The 22,728-nt window shown below is 37.0% G+C and overlaps 1 protein-coding gene across 10 annotated transcripts in view; it reads left to right on the top strand.

The window, feature by feature from the left end:
- The window catches only part of mef2cb (myocyte enhancer factor 2cb), an 86,584-nt gene that overhangs the window by 55,566 nt on the left and 8,290 nt on the right, over positions 1 to 22,728 (top strand). For 6 of the 10 annotated variants that reach the window (XM_016461773.1, XM_016461772.1, XM_016461776.1 and 3 more), the window contains 3 exons: positions 14,972 to 15,121; positions 17,217 to 17,361; positions 18,204 to 18,278. In XM_016461773.1, coding sequence (XP_016317259.1) covers positions 14,972 to 15,121; positions 17,217 to 17,361; positions 18,204 to 18,278 — 370 coding nt within the window. Of the gene's footprint in view, positions 1 to 14,971; positions 15,122 to 15,228; positions 15,367 to 17,216; positions 17,362 to 18,203; positions 18,279 to 22,728 lie in introns of all 10 variants that reach the window. The other 4 variants (XM_016461778.1, XM_016461777.1, XM_016461780.1 and 1 more) reach the window with 2 other exon arrangements.

Below are 22,728 nucleotides of genomic sequence, written 5' to 3'. Positions count from 1 at the left end.
ATTTATGTATATATAAAGACACACACATACAGCATATATTTTGAAAATATTTACGTGTATTTACATGTATATATTTATATTCATATAAATCATATCATATATAAATATATTTCATATATAAACGTAACATATTTATCTTAAATATATACATGCATGTGTGTGTATTTATATATACATAATAAATATACACAGTACAGACATATATTATGTAAACAAAAACTTTTATTTTAACCCTTTAGGCGCCAGGGATTTTTGATCACATCATGATTTCAAAAGCTTGTGGCTTGAAAGGGCTTAAAGATAGAGATCTACTGTAACTTAGAAAAATGTTGGGCATGAACGAAAGTTTATGTGGGGTGTAAATATACTCGTCTAATTTGCATATTATGACGTCATTAGAGGGCGGCCATCTTGAATTTCATAATATTCAGGAAATAGTAGATATTGAATTGATGTTTGAACTTATTTGCAAGTTTTTTTTGTTTGTTTGTTTGTTTTTTGTTTTTTTGCCTTTTTATCCTCATTCCAAATGATCAGGAAAAGAGGAAATCAACAGTAAAACAGGAGAAAGCTCTGACTGGATCCAAAGAGCTAGTGCTACTTCCAGCCCTATTTCTCCTACCCCTGCTGCCTCTACCTCTAGCAACAACTCTCCTATGGACACTACGACCATGTCCACCCCTGCCACCCCCATCCCCGTTGGGCAAAGTGTCGAAATGACGCTATGAACTGAACTGCTTCCGCATCAATGACACGATAGCTCACTTGCTCTGCTATTTCCTCGAACACTTTGAATAGGAACGTGACGTAATTTTGGTCTAGAATCGAAGTACTACATGTCTGCCATCTAGTGGTAGGGAATACAAATGAGATATTACACCATATTAGGAACTACAGTCTATTTTATTAAGTATGACGTCTTGTCGCAATTTTGCGACTTTGTCGCTTAGAGGGTTAATTGCGATTAATCGTTTGACATCTCTCATTTATATATGTGTTTTATATTTATTTTTATGTGCTAGGAAATGGGTTTTCGTAAATTCAGTGATCATCTGTCATTTTTGCCTCTTCTACAAGCTCAAACCTTGAGGCAGATTTAAAGGGCAGATAGAAAGTGCTTGTTATTCCTGCAGTGCATCAAGGCACAATTACAAAAATGCACTCCAAGCATGAGCAGCTGTGCGTTCCACTTAAGAAAACACTCAAGTAGATGCAGAGTGCTAGATTTATTGTGATTTATTCTTAGAATATTTATTAGAGATGTACCGATGTATAATCGGTATCGGACGACAAAAGCAATTTATTTCACAATCGGCCATCTTTACTTAATATCCTAATGATTTTTGGCATAAAAGAAAAATCTATGATTCTGACCCATTTTTGGCTATTGCTAGAAATATACCTGTGCTACTTATGACTGGTTTTGTGATCCAGAGTCACATATATTATATAAATTATAATTTAAAAAATAAATATCGGGAAAATGCACTGTTATGTAACTCCATGAAAGCTATAAATTCCTAAACGTTTTGTTGAAATATGAAGTTCTGTCAGGACCACTATCGTCAAAGATGATTGACAATTAGCATACAGTTTGGATTGGCGGTATGGTTCTGTTCTGGGCAAGAACTCCTTGCGCATCTATACAGCCCAGCATGGATGAGAGCAGGGAGAGCAGAAATAACCCCCCAGGGTAAACAGAACAGAACCAACAAAAATGTATTACAGATATTGTTAAAGTTCAGTTATTTTATGTACACATTTTAGCATTAGTCTGATTCAAATGAGAATCAGAAGGCTGAATCCTGACTGACAGAGGAGGAGTTGGGGATGGAGGAGGGTAATTAGCTATTGAGCAATGCGAAAACTGCTGATAATACTGAGGGACCTTATATATGAATGCTTAGATAGGTGTCGTATTCCTATAGGTAGATGGGGATCAGCTGAGAGTCAGCTGATGCGAGCTTGACTAACATGACCTGCCAGAACTAACGCTACGCTTGATGTATATGGTGCAAAATATGAAAACGTTACTTGTATAACATACTTTCAAGGCTATCATAGGTCATTCTCACAATTTTATCTGAGATAAAAGTAAAATGTTCATACACGCTATATTTCATTTTTTTGAAACACTGTAGAACAACTTTAGAGTGCTGCACTCTACTTAAAAAGCAAGTCCTAAACATCATGGTTTGCTCTGCCACGTGAAGACAGAAATTCAAAGCACACTGGGAAAATCAGCACACGCAAACATCGAAGTGGAAATAAAATAGAGCATAGCGAGTCAAACTGCTTCCATCACCAAGCAACAGCTTTAGTGGAGTTTCTTTCCAATTTGCCAGATTTCGTGTTGGAGAAATCGATTTGAAGGTGGCTAAAATGCTGCCCTAACTGGATTTGTCGACGCTGAAGTGCTGAGCTCCTGCAGGGCCCCGTTTTTCTGCTGCTAGGTTACATCACGGCCAGGGGATGTGGGCGGTAGGAGGTAAAGAGGAACAAAGCAGACTTCCTGTTGTGATGGCAGGATGGGGACGAGGCCTTGGGGTGGGCCGGAGGGGGAACTCGGCATAGGGGTATCAGTGCCATAGTTCAGCTTTGAGCTGTGGAGTGTGTGCGAGACATGTTATACAAACACGTATCGGCTATGGACCGTCTCAAACATGTGCTGTACATACAAAGATTTAGCATTGTTTAAACGGGCTGAAAACACACACTCATATAAAACACACAAATCCGAACAATCTTTGCCTGGAGTGCCTGTGGGGTGCAGTGGGAGGATAAGGAGAGGCAGGGGAGCCGGGCGCAGCGTGTGGGTGTCTTGAAGAGCAGCCCGCTACATTAGCAATAAAGCTCCATGTAATTAGCATGTCTTTGGTTGATAATTAGCGTTGTTGGGAGAGAGGCAGTGAGAGGCTTGCCCAGCCTCTTTAGCTCTGTTTATGAGAGGCTAGAGGCTCTTCTACCCTACTCTACTCTCCCTGGTTCTTTCTTTCTGCTTATGCCTTCCGTTTTCATCCATTTTTATCTCTGCTTTCGTAGGTCAGGACATTTTTTTCATTCAACTGAAATGTACACGGTTGTGCTTTTCTCAGTTTGGCATTTGCGTAGTAAAAGATATAAACATGAGAAAAGATACATGAAAAATGATTTGCGAGAGATGAAAACTTTCTCAGTTGTAGATGGATTAAAAAAATGTTTGTCAAAATGATATTTTCGCTTTGATTTTATCTAAGTACAAGACAAAATGGTGATAGATTCATAGTTAACTGGGACCTTTATAAATAAAATAAAAACAGGTTCAAACAAATTAACAAGTGTGTTCATTGTTGTGCAAGCTAAGTCACATACACAGAACATATTTCTCAGTTTTTACATGCTCTTCATACCTCAATCAAAGCACCTTTCCTAGCGCGTTTAGCTTATACACAAAAACTCATTAAAAGTCTCCTACGTCTTAACATCTGGGGCTAGACAAAAGGTGGGAAGGTCCAGATAATTACACGTTAAGTCACGAAGAAAGAACAAATTACGAGTGCTTGTGTAAGGTAAAATTATCTAGTTTTAGATTAGCAGGGGGGGAAAAACAACAAAAACAAAACAACATGGTTTGGTTGTCAAAATGCTCTCTTATTGGCACAGTTGCAATGCAGCGTTTATTTGGCAGGAGATTAAAAACTTAAACGGCCATAGACTTCCTATAATGCACTGTTCCCAGCATGTGTGGAGCATTAGAGCTCAGCTGAGGGTTTTTTGTTTTGTTTTGTTTTTTTAACAACAGTTGAGGGATCAGTTGTATTGATACTCACCAAAGTCATGGTCATTATTATTTTATTTTATTACATTTTTTAAATCAGTAAATGAATGAATAATAAAATATAAAAATTAAACATACTATAAAACATTATAAATTATATAAAATAAACATCATGCAATTATATACATTCATTTTATTTATTTTTATTTATTTATTATACTATTATATAAAATGAATGAATGCTGTAAAATATTCATATATATTTTTTTATAAAATATAATAGAAATGTATATAATTTTAAACATTTTATTATATCAAATATAAATTCAGTAAATTAAGGACTTGTATAAAATATGATAGTATATAGATAGAGAGAGAGAGAGCTCTGATTTTATATATTTAAGTAATAAATTTTTTTTATTACTTATATAAAATCAGTAAATTAATGTTTAATATCACTTTGGTTAAAAACGACAGCTAAATGATTAATTAGTAAGCACTATTCTAATTTGTGTTGTTGTTGTTGTTGTTGTTGTTGTTGTTGTGTGTGTGTGTGTGTGTGTTTTCTCCTGTAGTGTGCTACAGGGGTTATGTTGTCATTTTTGGACTCTGTGTATTGGTGTTGCATGCTCCTTTCATTTTTACCCCAGTTCTGCTGTCACATGTGTGTGTGTGTGTGTGTGTGTGTGTTTTTTTTTTTTTTTTTTGCAGCACAGTTATTAAAAATGAGGCAAAACCGAGAGAGATTAGCATGGCTGTGAAAGAAAAGAAGCACATTGTGGCTGCATGCTTTACTCATGTCAACACTCCCATCATCACATGGATCGGTAGTGTGAACAGGACACAAACACTTGAGAGAGAGTTTGCCAAACCCATCGCATCATAGATTAGCTTTATCTGAACAGCCACCTTTTAATCTTCTCTCTTCTCTCACCGCCACAACTTCTGAAAAAATCGGCAATAGAAAGGAGCGCGTTTAGCCGCAAGCATCTGGAGACAAACTGAGAGAGAGAGCGACAGGGAGGGAGGCTGGTGATTATTTCCAAAGGTCACACTGTTAATGACTACCTGCTTGGTTAATGGGATTCCGCAAAGCTTCCTCACGATGTTTCACCCTCATATGTGTTGCCGTGTGCTGAGACGTGTGAGAAGGGTTGCAGGCATCAGCCTTCTCTCAACTTGCATCTGTTTAAAGTAGACGGAGAAAGGGAAAAAAAATAAGATCAACACAGGTTCATTAAACCTCTTGGAAAATGCTTAATGTGGACAAGGTACACTAGTTAACTGAATTTCATTTTCATTTCTCTTCAAAGTGGCAGTAAAGAGTTCATTAAAAGATATTTTCCTCATAAGGACGTTGCACATTAGTAGGCTGCTCCAGTAAAATATTCCCTCAGTTGTCTTTTGAAAAGACTTTCTTTCTTACTAGTTTGAGTAATTAGAGATCAGAGAGAACATTAGCCTACAGCGATTTTCTCTCAGCGCCAAGACTCAATGACCGTTTATTTAACTTACAAAGACCCGCTATGACATAACACACTGACATAACTGTGTCCTCTTACAAACAAACATACATCTGATAGAGGGAAATATTTGTGTATCACCATAATCTACCTCACGCGAAGAGTCAATATATTTATGGTAATTGAACCGAGCATTGTTCAAGCTCAATATTTTTGCCAGAATTTGTCATTAAACTCAGAAGAGGCTTTGTCTAGTTAAGTAAATAAACCCCGTGACAGGCAAGTCAACTGAGGAGGAGAGGAGATTAACAGTGCCACATTTAATGTGGACAAAGGACGCATTAAATTGATCAAAAGTGACATTTATAATTTTATGAAATACATGCAAATAAATGCTGTTCTTTTGAACTTTTTTATTCATCAGGTTGTCCTGAAAGTTCCTGTAATTCCTGAAAATCCTTTGAAAATATTAAGCAGTGCAACTGTTTTCGACATTGATAATAAGAAATGTTTCTTGAGCAGCAACTCAGAATATTAGAATGCTTTTTGAAGAATCATGTGACACTGAAGACTGGAGTAATGGTGCTGAAAATTCAACTTTACCATCACAGGAATAAATTACATTTTTAAAACATATAAAAATATAAAACAGGTATTATAACTTAAAACAGTATTTCACACTATCACTGTTTTTACTGTATTTTTGGTTAAATAAATGCAGCCTTTATGGTGAGCATAGGAGACTACTTTCAGAAACACTAAAAAAATCTTAATGAGCCCACACATTTGAATGGTAGTGAATATGTGAACATGTTAATAAATGAATAAAGATGTAAATATATATAAATATCACAGAATGATTTGGCTTCTTGCAGACTGAGAGATTTCAGAAGTCTTCATATCATAACAAACCAGATGTAAATTTCGACACATCCTTGACATGTTGAAAAATAACTCAAATTTGACACGTGTGTGAGACATCTCCCCAGCCTTCAAAGCATTCAGTGAGGAGCAGCACCAGTTCAGAGCATTTTGACCCCACAGCCTTAGAACAACTTGTTGAACTTCTACCACATGGCTGCTGGATGTCAGCGAGGAGAACCGAGAACATTTGTTCTGCCTCACTTTCTCGTTCTCTCCTTTGCTCGGTCTAAATTTCTTGTGTTTTCTCTACACTTCCTTCTGATTGGAAACAGCTGCAAAGCGTCTCCAGCAACACTTTAAAAATGAGTGCATTTCAGATGTGTCCAAATTAAGAGCCCCCTCCCTCTCCCCCTTCCTCCCTCCGTGTGTGTGTGTGTGTGTGTGTGTGTGTGTGTGTGTGTGCATGAGTTTTTTTTTAGTATCCTTCCCCTAATAAATGTCTTGAAAAAATGGTAGTGGTCTAAAAATAGCATGCTCTGTTGCTAAATTTAGCACTTGGCTTATTGCGCTGGCAAAGCGAATGGAGAAGAATAGGCGTGGAGTGGCAGGGGGAGTAAGCAAGACTCTATTCATTCAACAGCTTGTGTGGAGGCCTCTAGTGAACCACTGCCCTTGGACTGCGTCCCCCTCCACCGCCAGACCTGGGGGTGCCACTAAACATTTGATCCAGTGGATAAAAGCTGTTATCATTTATGTATTTATGAAGACTCTAAAGGATGTTTATAGCTAGTGAAACGGATTTGAATGACTAGTCCAGTGCTTCCATTTTACAGACACAGAATAGTGCGCACATACACTTATTCACATTTATAGAAAGGGCTGTGATTGTAGGTTAAATTTTATATGAATTTATATGAACGATTTTAGATTTAAATTAATGAATGTATAAGAGAAAGTGTGTATTTTAAGTCCCCTAAAGATTTTTTTTTTCACTATGTTTTATGATGTGATTTCATTCATTAGTTTATTTGGTAACACTTTATAATGAAGTCCCATTAGTTAAGGTTAATTAATGCATTAATTAACATTTAAGTAATATATTTGTTAGAGTATGTAGTAGTCTTTGTTAAAATTATATAAAAGTACAACTTTTCATTATTAGTTTATGCTAGATGAAATCCATTAAATAAATAAATAAAATTCTAATAATTTTGATTTGAATAATGTATTTGTAACGCCCCTGTGGACTGTTTATTGTGGTTTCTTCCCCTTGTGTTGGTTTAGCCCGTACTAATCATCAATTACCCTCATTGTGCTCAACTGTCTGCCATTAATTAACCACCATATATTAGTTCCTGTCTGTCAGAGCTTTAGTGTCGGTTATTGTGAATGTTACCCCGAGTGTGTGTGTGTTTCACCTACCTGTACCTGCCTTGTTGTGTCTACATTAAAAGTGAGTAGTGGAATTCTTGTTGTCCTCGTCGTCCTGCCTGCCTCCACACACCTGTTTCCGTGACAGTATTAGTGAATGTTCAAAGTAACAATAAATTAACACTATATGTTTTAGATTGTTTTATTTTTAGTTCATGTTAATGATGCAGTTAACTAATATTAACAAATTGAATCTTATTGTCAAGTGTTAACTTTTATTTTTAATAAACATTACTGCAGTGTGACAAATACATTTTTAACGTACAAATATTGGATGTAATCTCTCAGTTAATATGAGGTAATAATAAAAATGCAGAATGAAGCTACATGGATAATAATTAAAACAATTACAACAAAAAAAATTTAAAATAGTTTTAGAAGGAACTAACCCACTGCAGTGTCACCCATTTACAAGTAAAAATTAATGTAATTGAGGGGGGGGGCATGATGTGAAACTAATGTTAAATCAACAGAACACATGACATCAGAGCTTAAGATAAGGAAACAAGGTTGTCCTCTGTGGCTGTCCCTCATACTGTCAGTGGAAAATGAGCGATCTATTTCTGTATGTGGGTGTAGATGTGAAGGGTGTGGAAACACAAGGTCATGCCAGAGAGGTCAGGTGCTATGGAATGTCACTATTATGATAGGTGTGTGTGTGTGTGTGTGTGTGTGTGTGTGTGTGTGCAAGCAAGTGTTCACAGCTCACTCTGTCCAAAAAAAGAATCACAGCCCTTTCAATATATGTGTGTGTGCGTGTGATATGTGTCCTTCTGTCTCTCTGGAAATAAAACAAGACATAAAGACATAACCAGCATGTTTCAAATGGAAAGTTGGCCATGGTATAAGCACCCCTTTATTTAGCTTGACTGAGTGTCATTGTGGGCATGTATGGGATGCTCCATTAGGTCATATGAATGACTTGTCTGTCTGTCTTGCTAACAACCATGGAGACAGAATATGAGATGACACGCTTTACAGTCATGTGCCAGAATCTGAAAAACTATTGAAAAGGTAGTAAATAAAGACACAAGCATACCATTTTTTCCCTAGAGTTTATCATTAAGAATAATGTTTCTTTGAGTAACAGCTATACTCTTCAAAACAGCTAGATAGCTTTCGTCTTTCTCTCTGTACTACTTCACATTATGCCTTTATATCGGGAATAGATTTAATTTTAGAAATGCCTAAATATAGAGAATTGTAAGTGGATTTAGTCTTTCCCTGTGTTCATCCATTCTAGGATGTAATTAGATGCTCAAGGTATGATATTACTTATCCATTACTTTCTGTAATCATGAGAAATCAAATTGTCCTTGATCGGTTGAGATAAAAGAGTTCATTGTGTCAGGAAAACATACTGTAACTTTTATAACTGAAAACTTCTTAATGAAAAAAGATCATTTGTTGTAACTAAAGCTGCAAAAACAGCTTGTTCATTCTGCAAATATTGGAAATCAGACTGATCTGAACACACACACACACATATACATTTATACATAAATGCACTACCATTTAAAAGTTTGAGGTTGTTGTTTTTTTCTCATGTTTTGATGTAAATCTCTTTACATACATGCACACGTGTGTCACTGCTTCATTTTTCCATATTCAGACCTTCAGAGTAGGACAATGACCATTGGGGGCGGGGTTATAACATTAGCATTAAAAGTTGACCTTATAAGGGAAGAAATGTCTGATATGACTCCTACCATTATTGGTATAGTTTTTCTCTTTAATGCTTGCTTACAGTGTAAAGGGGGAAGGGCTCAAAGAAAGCAAATTATAGTAAAGCAGCTGTTTTTTGGGTTTTGATGGGTTAGTTCAAAGATAGATGGTCTTCTGTGATGCACCACCTCACACTACCATTATACTGTACACATACACACACAGACAGGCACATATGGAGGCCACGTCCGTTGTCATCTGCATTTGTGTCTCGCTACACAGTTGTAGCATGTTCAAACCACACTTAATGAAACAGTGGCTTCCCTGCTTTCTCTCCAGCCATATGCTTCCAATGAGGTCAAGACAGACTGGCTCTCTCCCTAAAGTTCTGCTCTTGTGTGTTCAATGGGAGCAGGAGACTCTGCGGTCCCCCCAAAAGTACCATATCAGAGTACAGAGTTTTTAGTTAGGCAACTGCATTTGGATCATGTGCGTGTCTGTCACTGAGCTTCCCTGACCCCCATCCACTCTGTTGAAGCAAGAAGCATGTACGACCGTGTGCAGTAATCAACTTCAACTCATTCGCAGCGCACACATGGTGGAGGCGTGACTGCTGAGGTGGATGATGTCATCTCTGTTGGCCTAATGGGACCACCTTGGAGTTAGTGGCTTTATAGTGGATTTGTGTGAGGGAGAAAGAATTAGGGGGGAAAAAAAAACACTTGTACATGTGCTGAGCAAGGAGAGTCACTGAGCTGCCAGAATAGACCTATGTGTGAAATTATGTCTTTTTTGTAAACCGCTAACGTGAGCTAATGAAAATTAATGTAAATTTTCCACTTGAACCTCAAAGTAACAGTGCAAAGTTTGATTATTAGTGCACGTTCTTTGGATCTGTCCAATAGTGGCACAGAAATGATTTAAAAGTGGAGAGAGAGCATCAAGTGACCTTCCACCAACAGGCCTGCATGATAATGGTTAAACTTTTTTTTTTTTTTTTTGGTTTTAAATGATTCTCATGTGAAAAAATTATTTTACATTTAATCCAAATTATTCCACTTTCACGTGAGCACAAATCAAAATAACTTATACACAGTTTTTTTTTTACTTCATCTAGTTTCCTGAGTTATTATATTTATCGTATACATTAACACACTCTATACATTATTAATATTGAAAAGTTTATCTAACTGTGAAACTCCTAATAATAATTCCAGTAATTTCAAATTGTTTACATTAAAACAAATAGGAAAACTTTGTCTTGTAGCACAGAGGTGCATACGTGCATTGATTCAGCAACTATACAATCGCAAAAAAAACATAGTCGAGATTCATGTTTGGCTTGTTACCAATGCAAGACAATGGAAATGTCAAATGGAAAAACGTTTTCAGGATAAACAGCCAGTGGTTGAATATCACAGACAATTATGCTTCATTAATCGAGGTAAGCAGAATTCTTCATCACGATTAAAATACGTTTAACCATGCAGCCCTACACAGAAGAATTGAATTGAATTGAATTCCGGAAAGAACAGAATGAAGCTGTTTGATTTTTTTATTTGTTGTCAGATCATATAAATAAAGCTTATCTCCTGGTCTCGATAAGCAGAATATTGAATGTGGGACTTTCTCAACACCTCCTTGCAAACCTGTTAGCTCCATTCCATAACAGAAATCCTCTTGAAAATAAACCATGATGGTCTGTCTGGGTCAGAATGCCTCATAAATCTGGCTTGGTTTTAACTAGATGTCTAAATGAGGACTGGACACTGTTCAGATTTTAAAAAGAGGCCAGAGTAAAATGATCAGTAGTGAAGACAGCAGGGAATCGTCTTTGGCTACTCGAGTTTCTCTGGCTTGATTACAGCTGGAATTGCAAGACCGTAGTTGATATCAGTCCATTATTTAGGCTTCAGCCCTGAGAGGAGGTCTGACAGAAGGAGCCAGGAGGGATGAGAAGTATGAAAGAGTTTAATTAGGAGCATACCATTGAAGGAGACATTCCTTCCCACACTTTTCCCTTCCTTGTCTCCACTGATTCTTGATTCTCAGAAGCCGCTCATCCCTCCACAGCTCTCTATTGACTATCTCTGTGCATTTTAGCATTTTATCAACCCCCCTCACCCCCGCCTGGCCATTTTCCACTTTGTTAGATTGATTACTCCTCATCAATAATGTTTTGTAAAGACGATCACACAGCTTTCATCTTGCAGAGCTATTAAGATGTCAGAATGTTCTCGCTGCTTGGTCCAAGTACAGGGTCTTTGTTGTCTACTGTATCTTATTTTTAGATAGACAAACTGGAAGCATTAATGTTGCCATTGCTTCTTGGGAAATCAGTTGCATTGGCTGTGTGTTTTGCCTCCCTTCAGAAATGAAGAGCATGGGGGTGATTATGAGTGAGTCATTATAAACCCATAGGAAAGAAAAAATTCTAATGGGATCTCTTTAAAATCTCAGTTGTTTCTCCTAGACAGCCATTTTATTAAATGGAGTTCAGACAGAAACTTTTGCACAAGTCCCCTACTTAGAAACAAACCCCTGTAGACTAATGGGGAACAAATGGATCTGTTGTCACTGGTCGACCTTGAAACATTCCAAGTTGTCCACAGGTTGAACAAATTAATACAAATTTAATTTAATTTAATTTATTTATAACATGTAACTTGTATGATTATAACATTTATTCATTATTACCTGTTTTAACATATAAATTATATAATTATAATAAATGCATTTGTTGTTTAATTAGATATTTTTAAAGTCTCAATTGTTTATTAGCAATGAGATTAAATAAAGGTCAAATGAAGACTTTTGCTTGAATCTACTTCTACTGAGAAAATGAACCTGGTAATTAAAATATGCTCATATTTGCCAAGATGCCAAAGTCTGCAATCAAAAGTTACTTTTTTTTTTCATTAACATTTTCCAAGATCACATTATCTGAGTTGTACTAATTAATTTTATTGCTCTGTACTCTTACTGTATGTCAGTTATCTCACTTTTTCATTTATTTTTTATTTAAATTAACCTGAGAAAAAGATGCTTCAGAGACATAATTGAGACCTCCACTTAGGCTCCTGAGCTATGAAAGAGCAACATGTGAGCATTTATTTTTTTTCTCTGAGTAATGGGTGTTTGTTTAGCCATTTATGGCCATCTTCAGCATACATCCTGCTATTGGCTAACTCTATCCCCCTACAGCAGAATGTGTGTGTGTGTGTGTGTGTGTGTGAGAGAGAGAGAGAGAGAGAGAGAGAGAGAGAGAGAGAGAGAGAGAGGGCTGGTGACAGGTGTAGATACTCTTGACAGGTGCACATATCTGGAATGAGTGGCGTAGCGGCAGACCTTTAGGGTGTTCACAGCGTCTGCATGCTGGGTCTTAAACTGCCTATCCCAGCTTGAGCGCTCACTCAGCCAGCATGCCCTCCCATCAGCACTCTATAGTCTACTCTGCCTCTTTGCACTCCTCTGCCTCAGATTGACATCGGCCGCTCTACACCCTAAATATTCCCTCCACCCCGTTGCCGAGGCAATACCTGAGTTCTGTTGTTAGGAGGCAACCTATCATTTGAGGCAAAAAATAAAGTAACCAATTTTATTGAACTCAGAAATTGTTAGTAAATTTCACAAACAATTACAAATAAATGGTAAAGTAACAAATTGAATTTAACGTGAAGTATAAAACGTATTTTCTTGTAAAACATACTCCAGTAATTTTTATTTTTATTTTCAACTTTGAAACTATTTTTTATTTATTTATTTTATTTTTATTTCTATTTCTATTTATGTATGTATGTGTGTGTGTGTGTGTGTGTGTGTGTGTGTGTATATTTATGAACATTATGAAGTTGTTTACTTTGTCTTTTTAATGACTGACACACTATATCTCAAAATGTCCATAATTTTCTATTTCATTCGCCCAAAACAACCATGCCGGTACTCGTCTTCAAAGCATTTGATCAGCTCAATATGTATAAAGGAATAAAAAAGCTCTCATCACGCATTGTCGCTCTCCACACAATGTCTCAACACCTAAAAGAAGCATGTCATAGCAAAGAAAAGAGGATGAGAAACCTGTCTTCATCAAGCCCTCACGTCAGCAGAGTAAATGAATTATCGTGTGATTGATGCAGACAGGCAGATGAAGGCAGAGAAGGACTATGTGTGAGAGCTGCACATATGTTAACTGGTGGCTAATATCTCGCCACGCCATACTTAGAAAAAGTTGATCCAGTGGAACGTCTCACTTTGATGAAACGTCAGACTCCTCAAGAACCTTGTGCAGATAATTACACGAGAGAGTTGAAGACTTTTTGTGGGTCTGTGGTGCAGTATGTGGCAGTGTGCCTCAAGTTTTTATTTCTTGTTTAACTACATTCAATGAACACAATGGTGTGTAGTAAATTATTAGTAATTTAAGTGTTTTAAAGTAATTTTAAGTAATTAAAAAAAAATGTAAGTGTTAATACTAAAGTAACATTTCCCAGTTGGCAGACACTCTCTCATAGGCCGACTCTACTGTGAGAGGAAGATCTCATTCCTACTAGAAGGTGGCCATCAGGTGGCAGAGAAAGAAACTGCTGCTTTAAAATATCAGCAGAGCCCACAATTCTTTCTTTTACTGTTACACTAGCTTGTTTGCTTAAGCTTAGCACAACGTTTCAGCTTCATCCCATTTTTGGTTCATGTTCTTAATGGTTATATATATCAAAAGTATCATTTTAGGTTCACTGGGTGTTTCTCTGTTAATCTATTTGCACCAGCTTTATAGGCGTCTCTGTACTGTGGCCTGTTGCACTCTGCTAAAATCACATGTAGAAATTGTTTCTCTTTGGTACCCAGACCTGGTTAAATATTAACGTTTGCATTTTAGGTTGGCCCTTCCTTCATCTGTATCCTGTTGTCTCGACAGCTTCTTTTAAACCAGCTTACAAGGAATATTTATGATTATTTTATATTACATCAATATAAATAACATGACCTTAAGAAAATAATCTAAAAGCAAGCAAGACTTGAAAGAATTTTAGAAAATAAACCATCAGCTTCAATTTCTTCATTCACAACCCTTTTAAAGTTTCTGCACTAGTGGTTCTCAAACTGTGATCTACTAGTTGATTGACTTGCTAATAAATTGACCTAAATAATTATGAAATTAAATTATTATTATATTAAATACATACTTTACCATTCAAAAGTTTGGGGTTGGTGAGAGTTTTTGAAAGAATATTTTTTATAAAATATTGTTGGAAGACATTTTTTTAATGCTCACCAAGCAGCATTTATTTGATATAATATAAACAGTAATATTGTGAAATATTGATACAATTTAAAATAATTGTTTTCTTTTTAAATATATTTTAAAATGGGATGGCAAAGCTGAATTTCAGTCTTTAGTGTCACTTGATCCTTCAGAAATGATTATAATAGGCTGATTTGGTGCTCAATAAACATTTCCTATTATCATCAATGTTAAAAACAGTTGTGCTGCTTAATTTTATTTATTTTATTTTTTTTGTGGAAACCGTGATCATTTTTTTAATACTATGTATTCGTTTCTTTAAATATATAAATCTTACTGACCTCAAACTTTTCAGTGATACTGTATATAACTATACATAATTGTTTTGAGGAAGTTTCCCCCCAAATTCTGAAGTGGACTCTACATGGATGGTTTTCAAACTTTAGAAAGTATTCCGTTTAATCCTGTCTAAATACAGCTTGTATGAAACCCATCTCAGGGTCTTTGTGGTGGTTGGTATTTGAACTGTGTGCAAACTTGTATTTACAGACCCTGAGAAAGAAGGGTCTAAATGGCTGTGACAGCCCAGACCCCGACGCAGACGACTCAGTGGGCCACAGCCCAGAGTCAGAGGAACAGAAGTACCGTAAAATCAACGACGACATTGATCTGCACATGATCAGCAGACAGAGGATATGTGTAAGTACCTGCATCTCAGACAAGCCCTCTCACACTTCCTTTTCTTTCTCTCTTTTTCTGTCTCTCCGTGTGCTCTGGCTCACTGTTCGCCCTGCGCGGGCCTTCAGGCGTTGAGCAAGAAGGAGAACAAAGGCGGCGAGAGCCTGGAGCTCGAGTCTGCTCTCGCTCTCACTCCACGCACGGAGGAGAAATACAAACAGATTAATGAAGAGTTTGATCTAATGATCAAGACTCAGAAGATACCTGTAAGTACAGTGAAGAGAGGAGAGGTGAAAAACTAACAGCTCTGTGAAAAAGCTAACAAACATATTTGAAGAAGCAAAGCAATTCATTCTAATCTTGATAAAACCTTATGTACCATATATAGAACTCATTTAAAGTATATACAGTATATCATGCAGATGTAGTATATCGAGCATTTATAATGACGCTGGCACTGCCTTTGGATGCATGGGAGATAATTGCACTTCTGAGATACGACTAAAACAAGAAGAAGCACAAAGACAATTATTGTAAGACATACAGTCATATTAACCTCAAGTATATTTTGTGCGCTGGAAGGCCTTTCATTGATTGGTGTTCAGGAATAGATACTCTTCATTGCATGTCTGAACCTACAGCCTGATTGAAACAAGCAAATTAATTTGCAAACCTAAGGTGCATGTGCTTTCCTAACTATGTGTGTCACAGAATTAGGAGAAATAAACTTTACTGTCTGTCTGTCTGTCTGTTTGTCTATCAATCATCTATCTATATATCTATTTGTCTACCTGCCAGTGCTGTATGAAATAAACAATAATTTCCAGTCAGTTGAAAGTTTTCAAATATTACATGATGTTGAGAAGTTAAGGATGTTTCAAAGCAAACTACTGATGTACATTTGTGTGGTTAAAGATTTGTCCAGTAAGCTACAGTGTTTTATTGGTTAGGAGAATTAGGTTGGGTTGGGTGAAGTGGTAAATGATGGTGGTGAAGATAGTGGTCACAGTGACTGAGTTATATTTTCCCGGTTAGAGAGTACAGTAGCACAAAGAGAAAGAGTGGCACCATGCAGAAGATGCCTAGGCTCACGTGCACATAAAGATGTGGAAATCTTTTCCATTTAAAAAAAATAAAAATAAAGACACAAGAGAGTCCAGGAAAGTTGCACAAAAATGCTAAAGATTCCTCAAGTTCGGTTTGTATTGAATCATGTACTTAGTAGTTTTGTTATTAACCTCTTATTTTCCTATAATCTTTAATACATTTTATTAATTAAAGCAGGCTGATATTATTGAAGCAGTATCCTTCTTTTTTGGTCAGAATCTAAACATGCACTTTTTTTTTATTTAATAGCATGCTTGAATTTTACTCCAGCCAAAAATACAACAAATGGTTGGTGTAATCAGATTAGAAATTGGTTTATAACCAGTTCTCATAAGATTAGAGAAAGTCATGAAGCATCAAACTAATATTTTTCAAGCTATTAAAAGGGCCTTGGGGTCTCTGAGACTCCAAAGAAAACATGAGGGTAAAGATGGAAGGATGAACACCTAACGAAAGGGAAGCTGTGCCCACCAAGACCTTAAATTATTTGGCTGCCTCAAGCCATGATTGCTGTGGCCTTGTGAGTTAATGAAGAATGAAAGAGTGAGAAAGAGCGAGAGGCTCCTCTTCAGTTCCTGTCAGTTGATGCTTTCCCAGATGAGCACTTACAGACCCTCAAGACACAGGGCTACAATTAGGGGCTATTTTGTCCTTAAACATAAACATAATATGAAGGAGGAAGGAGTCTCTTCAAGGTTAAGCCTGTGTCTTTTGGAGTGATTCGAACAAGAGGATTTACAGAGATTTAGAGAGTTTAGAGTCATCTCGGCTTGTTCATTTATGGTAGATAACAGAGAAAATGGACAGAAATACCTCTCAGGAGTTCTAAGGAGTGATGTCATTGCATGCAACATATTAGTCAATATGTCTATCTTGTTTTTTCCCACTTCTCCTTTGTATTCAGTGTGTTTAACTCTTAGTCGTCACCATTATTATTGTAGTTTACATTACTAATTATTATCTTAATGGTATATATATATATATATATATTGTTTCTGTTTCTAACCAGGCTGTGCCCTCCTCCACCTACGAGATGCCCATCCCCATGAATAACCAGATATACCCAGGCAATCATAACCTGCTTCCACTGGCCCACCACGGCCTGCAGAGAAACAGCATGTCACCCGGGGTCACACACAGACCACCTAGTGCAGGTAAAAACTAAATTTTTCTGGAAAAAAATGTTTAATTAAAATAAAATAACTTTCATTGCCTCTGAATCAACTTTTCTATTATGCTGATGCAAGCAACACTGAAAAAAAGTGAAAGCCACGGAGGCAAGAAAAAATACTATTTTAAAATAATAATTAAAAATACTATTAAAATTACAAATTCTCTTTCATGCTGGCTTCATATTTTAAATATGTACCTGAATAATGAACTATTATTAATATTTAATTTAATAATCAGCATTCCTCTATATTTCTATCCATTCAACCTTTCGTCTGTAATTCCTGTGACCGATGTTCGTACAGCACGATCCTGCTGGCCGTTTGTTGTCATTGTGTTGTCTTGCTTCATTAGATAGAGTCTCTCACCCACAGCTCTGTCATTAAAACTGCTTTCACCTGATGCAATCAGCTCTGTATTCCAGGAGCGCTTGTCTAAATATGAGTCTTGGCCCAGCCTGCACGCCTCTGACCACACTTGCTCCCCTGCATGCTTAAAAATAAAAATGTGTAATTTTTCTTGGACACCATGACCGAGCCCAGCCGGCCACATCGCTTCCCCCTCAGAAAAGTGTGTTGAGGTGGAAAAGGACAGTGTTTTGTTCTTCTTAGACAAACACACACACACGTCTCTGTCACATTTTATTTGTCTTTTGGTCTCCATCGCTATTAAACGTGCTGGGAGGGAGGAAGATCTCTGTGGCTTGAGGGCGTTGAATAAATGACCTGACAGCTTTAAGAAGGAAGATTTTGTGGTAGGATGTGGATGTCAGTTGCAATGAAGTGACTGAAATCTCTCTCTTGCTGTCTTTCTCTTCCCATGCTAGGTGGTCTGATGGGCACTGATCTCTCCACTGGCGTGGGCACCAGTGCTGGTAAGGACGGCATCCCCATATACTACAGTATGTTCCCTCTACATCACAACTTTTACTCAGCCAATAACAGCACACATTCTCTTCCAGCTCTAACCAGCCTCACAGATATTCAGCTGAAAGTTCTGTTTGTATAAGCTGGGCTTGTATTCACAGTAATTTCTTAGCAGACTTCAGTCATTAAGTGAATTAGGCTGAACTGGATTGGTTCAGACCTAACAGCCACAGTAATTGAAAATAGTTTTTTTTCTTTCTTTCTTTCTTTCTTTCTTTCTTTCTTTTTTTTCACTCAAATTCTTGCTAAATAATTTCTTAACAATTTTGTTTTTGTTCTAATGTGTGTATCAATCAGCATATACACTACCTTCAAAAGTTTCGTAAGAACATTTTAATGTTTTTGAAAGTCATTTATGCTTTCTGATGATGCATTTATTTGATCAAAAATACAGTAAAAAGAGTATCATTATGAAATATTATTACAATTTAAAAATACATTTTATAATTTTATAAAATAACTGTTTTAATATATTTTAAAATATATTAATTTTTAAATGTATTATATTTAATAATTTATTTAAAAATATTTTTCCTATGATCGCGAAGCTGAATTTCCAGCAGCCATTACACCAGTCTTCAGTGTCACATGATCCTTCAGAAATCAATATGCTGATTTCTTATCATGATTGAAACAGTTGTACTGATGAATATTTTTGTGAAAACCATAATACTTTTTTTAATAATTATTTGATGAATAGAAAGTTCAGAAGAACAGCATTTATCTGAAATAGAAATATTTTGTAACAATAGAAATGTCTTTACTGTCATTTTTATCAATTTAATGCATCCTTGCTGAATTAAAACTATTAATTTCTTACGAAAAAAAATCGTAACCCTTTTAGTTTTAGCATTAAACAATTGTCTTGCTGAATTTGTCAGGTTTGGTGAAATCACATGCTCACACTCATCTTGTGTGCTCTTTAATATAGTTTGTCCCTATAAGCTTTGTAAATATCAGGGTTTTTTATTAGTAAAGAGGTAAACAAGCATATTGGCATTAGCCAGATGCTGCACTGTTTGTCCTGTGTCCTCCGTTTGTTTGCTTCAGCTCATCCGAACATGATAGCACACAACTCTCTTCTCACCCTGTACTTCTGCTTTATGTCTTTTGTAGGATAACAATTAAAACATACTTGGACTATTTTACCATCTAGTAGCCCAATCTTTTTCAGAAGTTTGTATAAGAGTTTCTGTATACAAAAACAATCCACTTGATATACAGTCACAGTGGTGCTTTGACTTGTGGTTGCCTCTGAGTCTCTGGGTATATGTGGATGTCTGTGTATGCATGTCTGTGCATCTGTGTGTGTATGAAGGTCTGCCAGTCTTAACCACTAGCCAGTGGTCACTGCAAAATGGCTTGGATATTTAAAGCGGGACTGTAGATGTTTTGAACTTGGCTTTTGGGTTGCTGGGACACAGCTGGGTAACCTTGTCTGGCCTGGGGTCTATTGTATGAGGGTGAGGGTGAGGTCTGTCAACTGACCTCCTCTCCACACTGTCTGGAATGCACAAAAGTACCACTTGTTAGTGTGGCCCTGCTGTCCACGTTCAGGGTCTACAGCCATCAAATATAGCCATTGTGCCGACTACAGGCTAACACAGGGCGTAGTGTGGCGTTGATGTAGGCCACAACTCTGGAAACAAGAGTCAAAGAGAGTCAAACGACACAAACTCTCTCTTTAGCCTTAGTCAAAGCTTGATTTTATTTTGTATTTTTCTTGTTTAAAAATTACTGATTTATTTTTAAGTATGTATATAGTATGTATATGGATGGATGGATGGATGGATGGATGAATAGATAAGTAAAAATGAATTGAATTAGCATTGAATTAACAATGAACAGAATTAAATATATAAATTCAATAATAAATAAATAGATAGATAGATAGATAGATAGATAGATAGATAGATATTAATACCATTCACAAAAGTATTTAAAACATATATACATTTATTTAGCAAGAATGCATTACATTATTCAAAGGTGAGAGTAAAGTTAAAACATTCTGTTTCAAATAAATGTTATCTTTTGAGTGGTTTAAGTGGTGTTTTGCCAGCATGTTCCAGCAAAAGTGTGTCATGGTGATGTTTGTCGCAGACAGTTATTTGTTCGGCCGGCACACTGGCATTCTCAGACAACCGCAAATCCTCTGCTACATGTATTTATGTATCTGTGACACAGGGTTGTGCTTTGAGATCTGGAGAGGTCAGCCAACACAATTGAGAAAGTGAAGGTGTCTTTTTTTTACCTCTTAGGTGGAGTCTCATAGCAGGTCCGTTGAGTTTTTCTTTCTGCGTCGTTTTTTGTTGTTAATTTACTGTTTATGGGCATCTGCTCCTACCACACCTCTGCAGTTTACGGGTCATTGAAGTAGCAGTACATGTGGAATTCTTTCAGTTGCTAGAACCAGGGCTTGCCTAAAACCTCAACACCGAATCAACAAACACGGACAACAGGATTAAATGAGGCCGTTACACCACAACAAGAAATCAGAGATGTTCCAACTCGCAGGGAAAGCGAGCGTGTATTTAACCACACTAGCCAGTCAGCTTGCTTTGACGCTGAGTGGAAACTTAGGCCAAGCCCATTTACAGTTAAGCCTCCTCTGCGGAGCCCCAGAAATAGAATCGGCTCCTTTATCATGTGTACACATCAGGCGAATTGTGTGTGAGGAGGGGACCACTTGTTTCTGGGCAGCTGTAATTTTAGTACTTCCCCATTGTGAGGGCGATAGCTGGGCCACAAGCGCACAGGGAAGAGACTTGTGTGGCTTTTGCAAGGGAAACAGCGTTAGTCAGAAGATGGACACTGTTGTGGCCTTGCGCACTGGTTTTGGCTCTGAGATGCTGTTTTCAATGACTTCCAGAACAAACAACTGTAAAAGTCAGTGAATAGCATGAGAGAAATTAGTTTTGTGCTACTTATTGGCCACCTGAATCCCAGCTGTGCCGCTTCTGATCCATAAATCAAGTCGCTGTGGCTCATTCATCAGCAGTGTCTAGCACATGTCCTTAGATGAACTTGTCGTCTCTGTCTGTCTGCTCTCGATAGGTCATTTTAACTCTTGCGTGGTGTTGCTGATCACTAACGACAGCAGCCTGGTTGTTAAATACACCTTGGCCTGTGTGATTCGAGCATACTGTACTGTACAAGCCTCTTTAATTAATCTGCACACATCACAAAATCACAGGTTTCTATGGTTACCAGAGAAGAGCTAAGGCCAGTCTGTATGAATGGTTCTATTGCTCAGTCCTTTTGTGCTGTGATTTTCTCATTGTGATTGTGCATTTGTCAAACTGCTTGAACCTAAAAAGTTTAAATGCACAAATATACACTGAATCTTATATGTGGCCCAAGTTGATTTGTTGAAAGACTTTAAATGAATATTTTGACTTCAATACAAGACACGAGTACACATATAAAAAATCACGGTTAGACACATAATGGAAGTGAATGGGAATGATTTTTGAGGATTTAAAAGCAGAAATGTGAAGCACATAATTTTATATGTATTATTTAAGAGAAAGAAAAGCAGGGATGAGGTTTTTTTTGTTGTTGTTGTTGTTAATCAACATTATGCCACAAGTGCTGTGGATGAGCTCAACTTGTACTGAACCCGTAATATTCCTTTAAGTGTGGAAATGTATTTTTATCAAATGCATGGGATCAAATGCAGTGTTATTTCCTCATATCCACTGTGAACAGTGAAGTGTGGCTGTTTACATGTTTAGAGAAGAGCTCAAGCCAGCTGTTTTTCGAGCCTCGTACTTCACTATGTATGAGGAGACAGGAAATGCATTAGTGCACATGGCACATAGCATCCATCCGCTCACACTTGTACAAACACAATCTCTCACAATCACAGTTACTCTTCCTGGTTCCCGACTCATGTCCCCCTTTTTTTCCTTGAATCGTGCAAATTACACTTTCAAGAATTCTCATTTGAAAACAACAAAAACCATCGCCTTCAAATTAAAGAAGAATCACCACGGCGAAACTGCCGAGGATGACATCTGCGTCTAGTTTTCCTCTCGAGTGTATGATTGGGAAATTCATTTATGTCTACCGTATTCCTAACCCTCTTTTAAGTGGCAAAAGCCATGCAGCACTCCACAATTTCCCCCTTGAAAGCAAAAAAAAAAAAAAAAGGTTTTGGATTGAAACAAAGACTCTGTACTTCTTTCCTCCAATCCTTCTTATTTTTTTCCCAGTATAATGTACCCCACTGGTTCTTGGGAGATGATGAATTCGAGTTAGCAATTGTGGATGAGGAATAAAGATTGCTTATCTGATCCACTTCTGGTAGTCAGAGAAAGCCACATGTGCACACATGTATTTATCATTGATTGCCAAATGATGGCCTTCAGTGTCAATAGTTAAGGGCCATGGATTTTATGTCATTTATAGAGTCTGCTGCCT

This window comes from Sinocyclocheilus anshuiensis, unplaced genomic scaffold (genome assembly GCF_001515605.1).
Source record: "Sinocyclocheilus anshuiensis isolate Anshui unplaced genomic scaffold, SAMN03320099.WGS_v1.1 scaffold356, whole genome shotgun sequence".
NCBI lineage: Eukaryota > Metazoa > Chordata > Actinopteri > Cypriniformes > Cyprinidae > Sinocyclocheilus > Sinocyclocheilus anshuiensis.
Note: the sequence above shows the minus strand (reverse complement) of the source record. Positions and strands in the feature narration are given on the sequence as shown.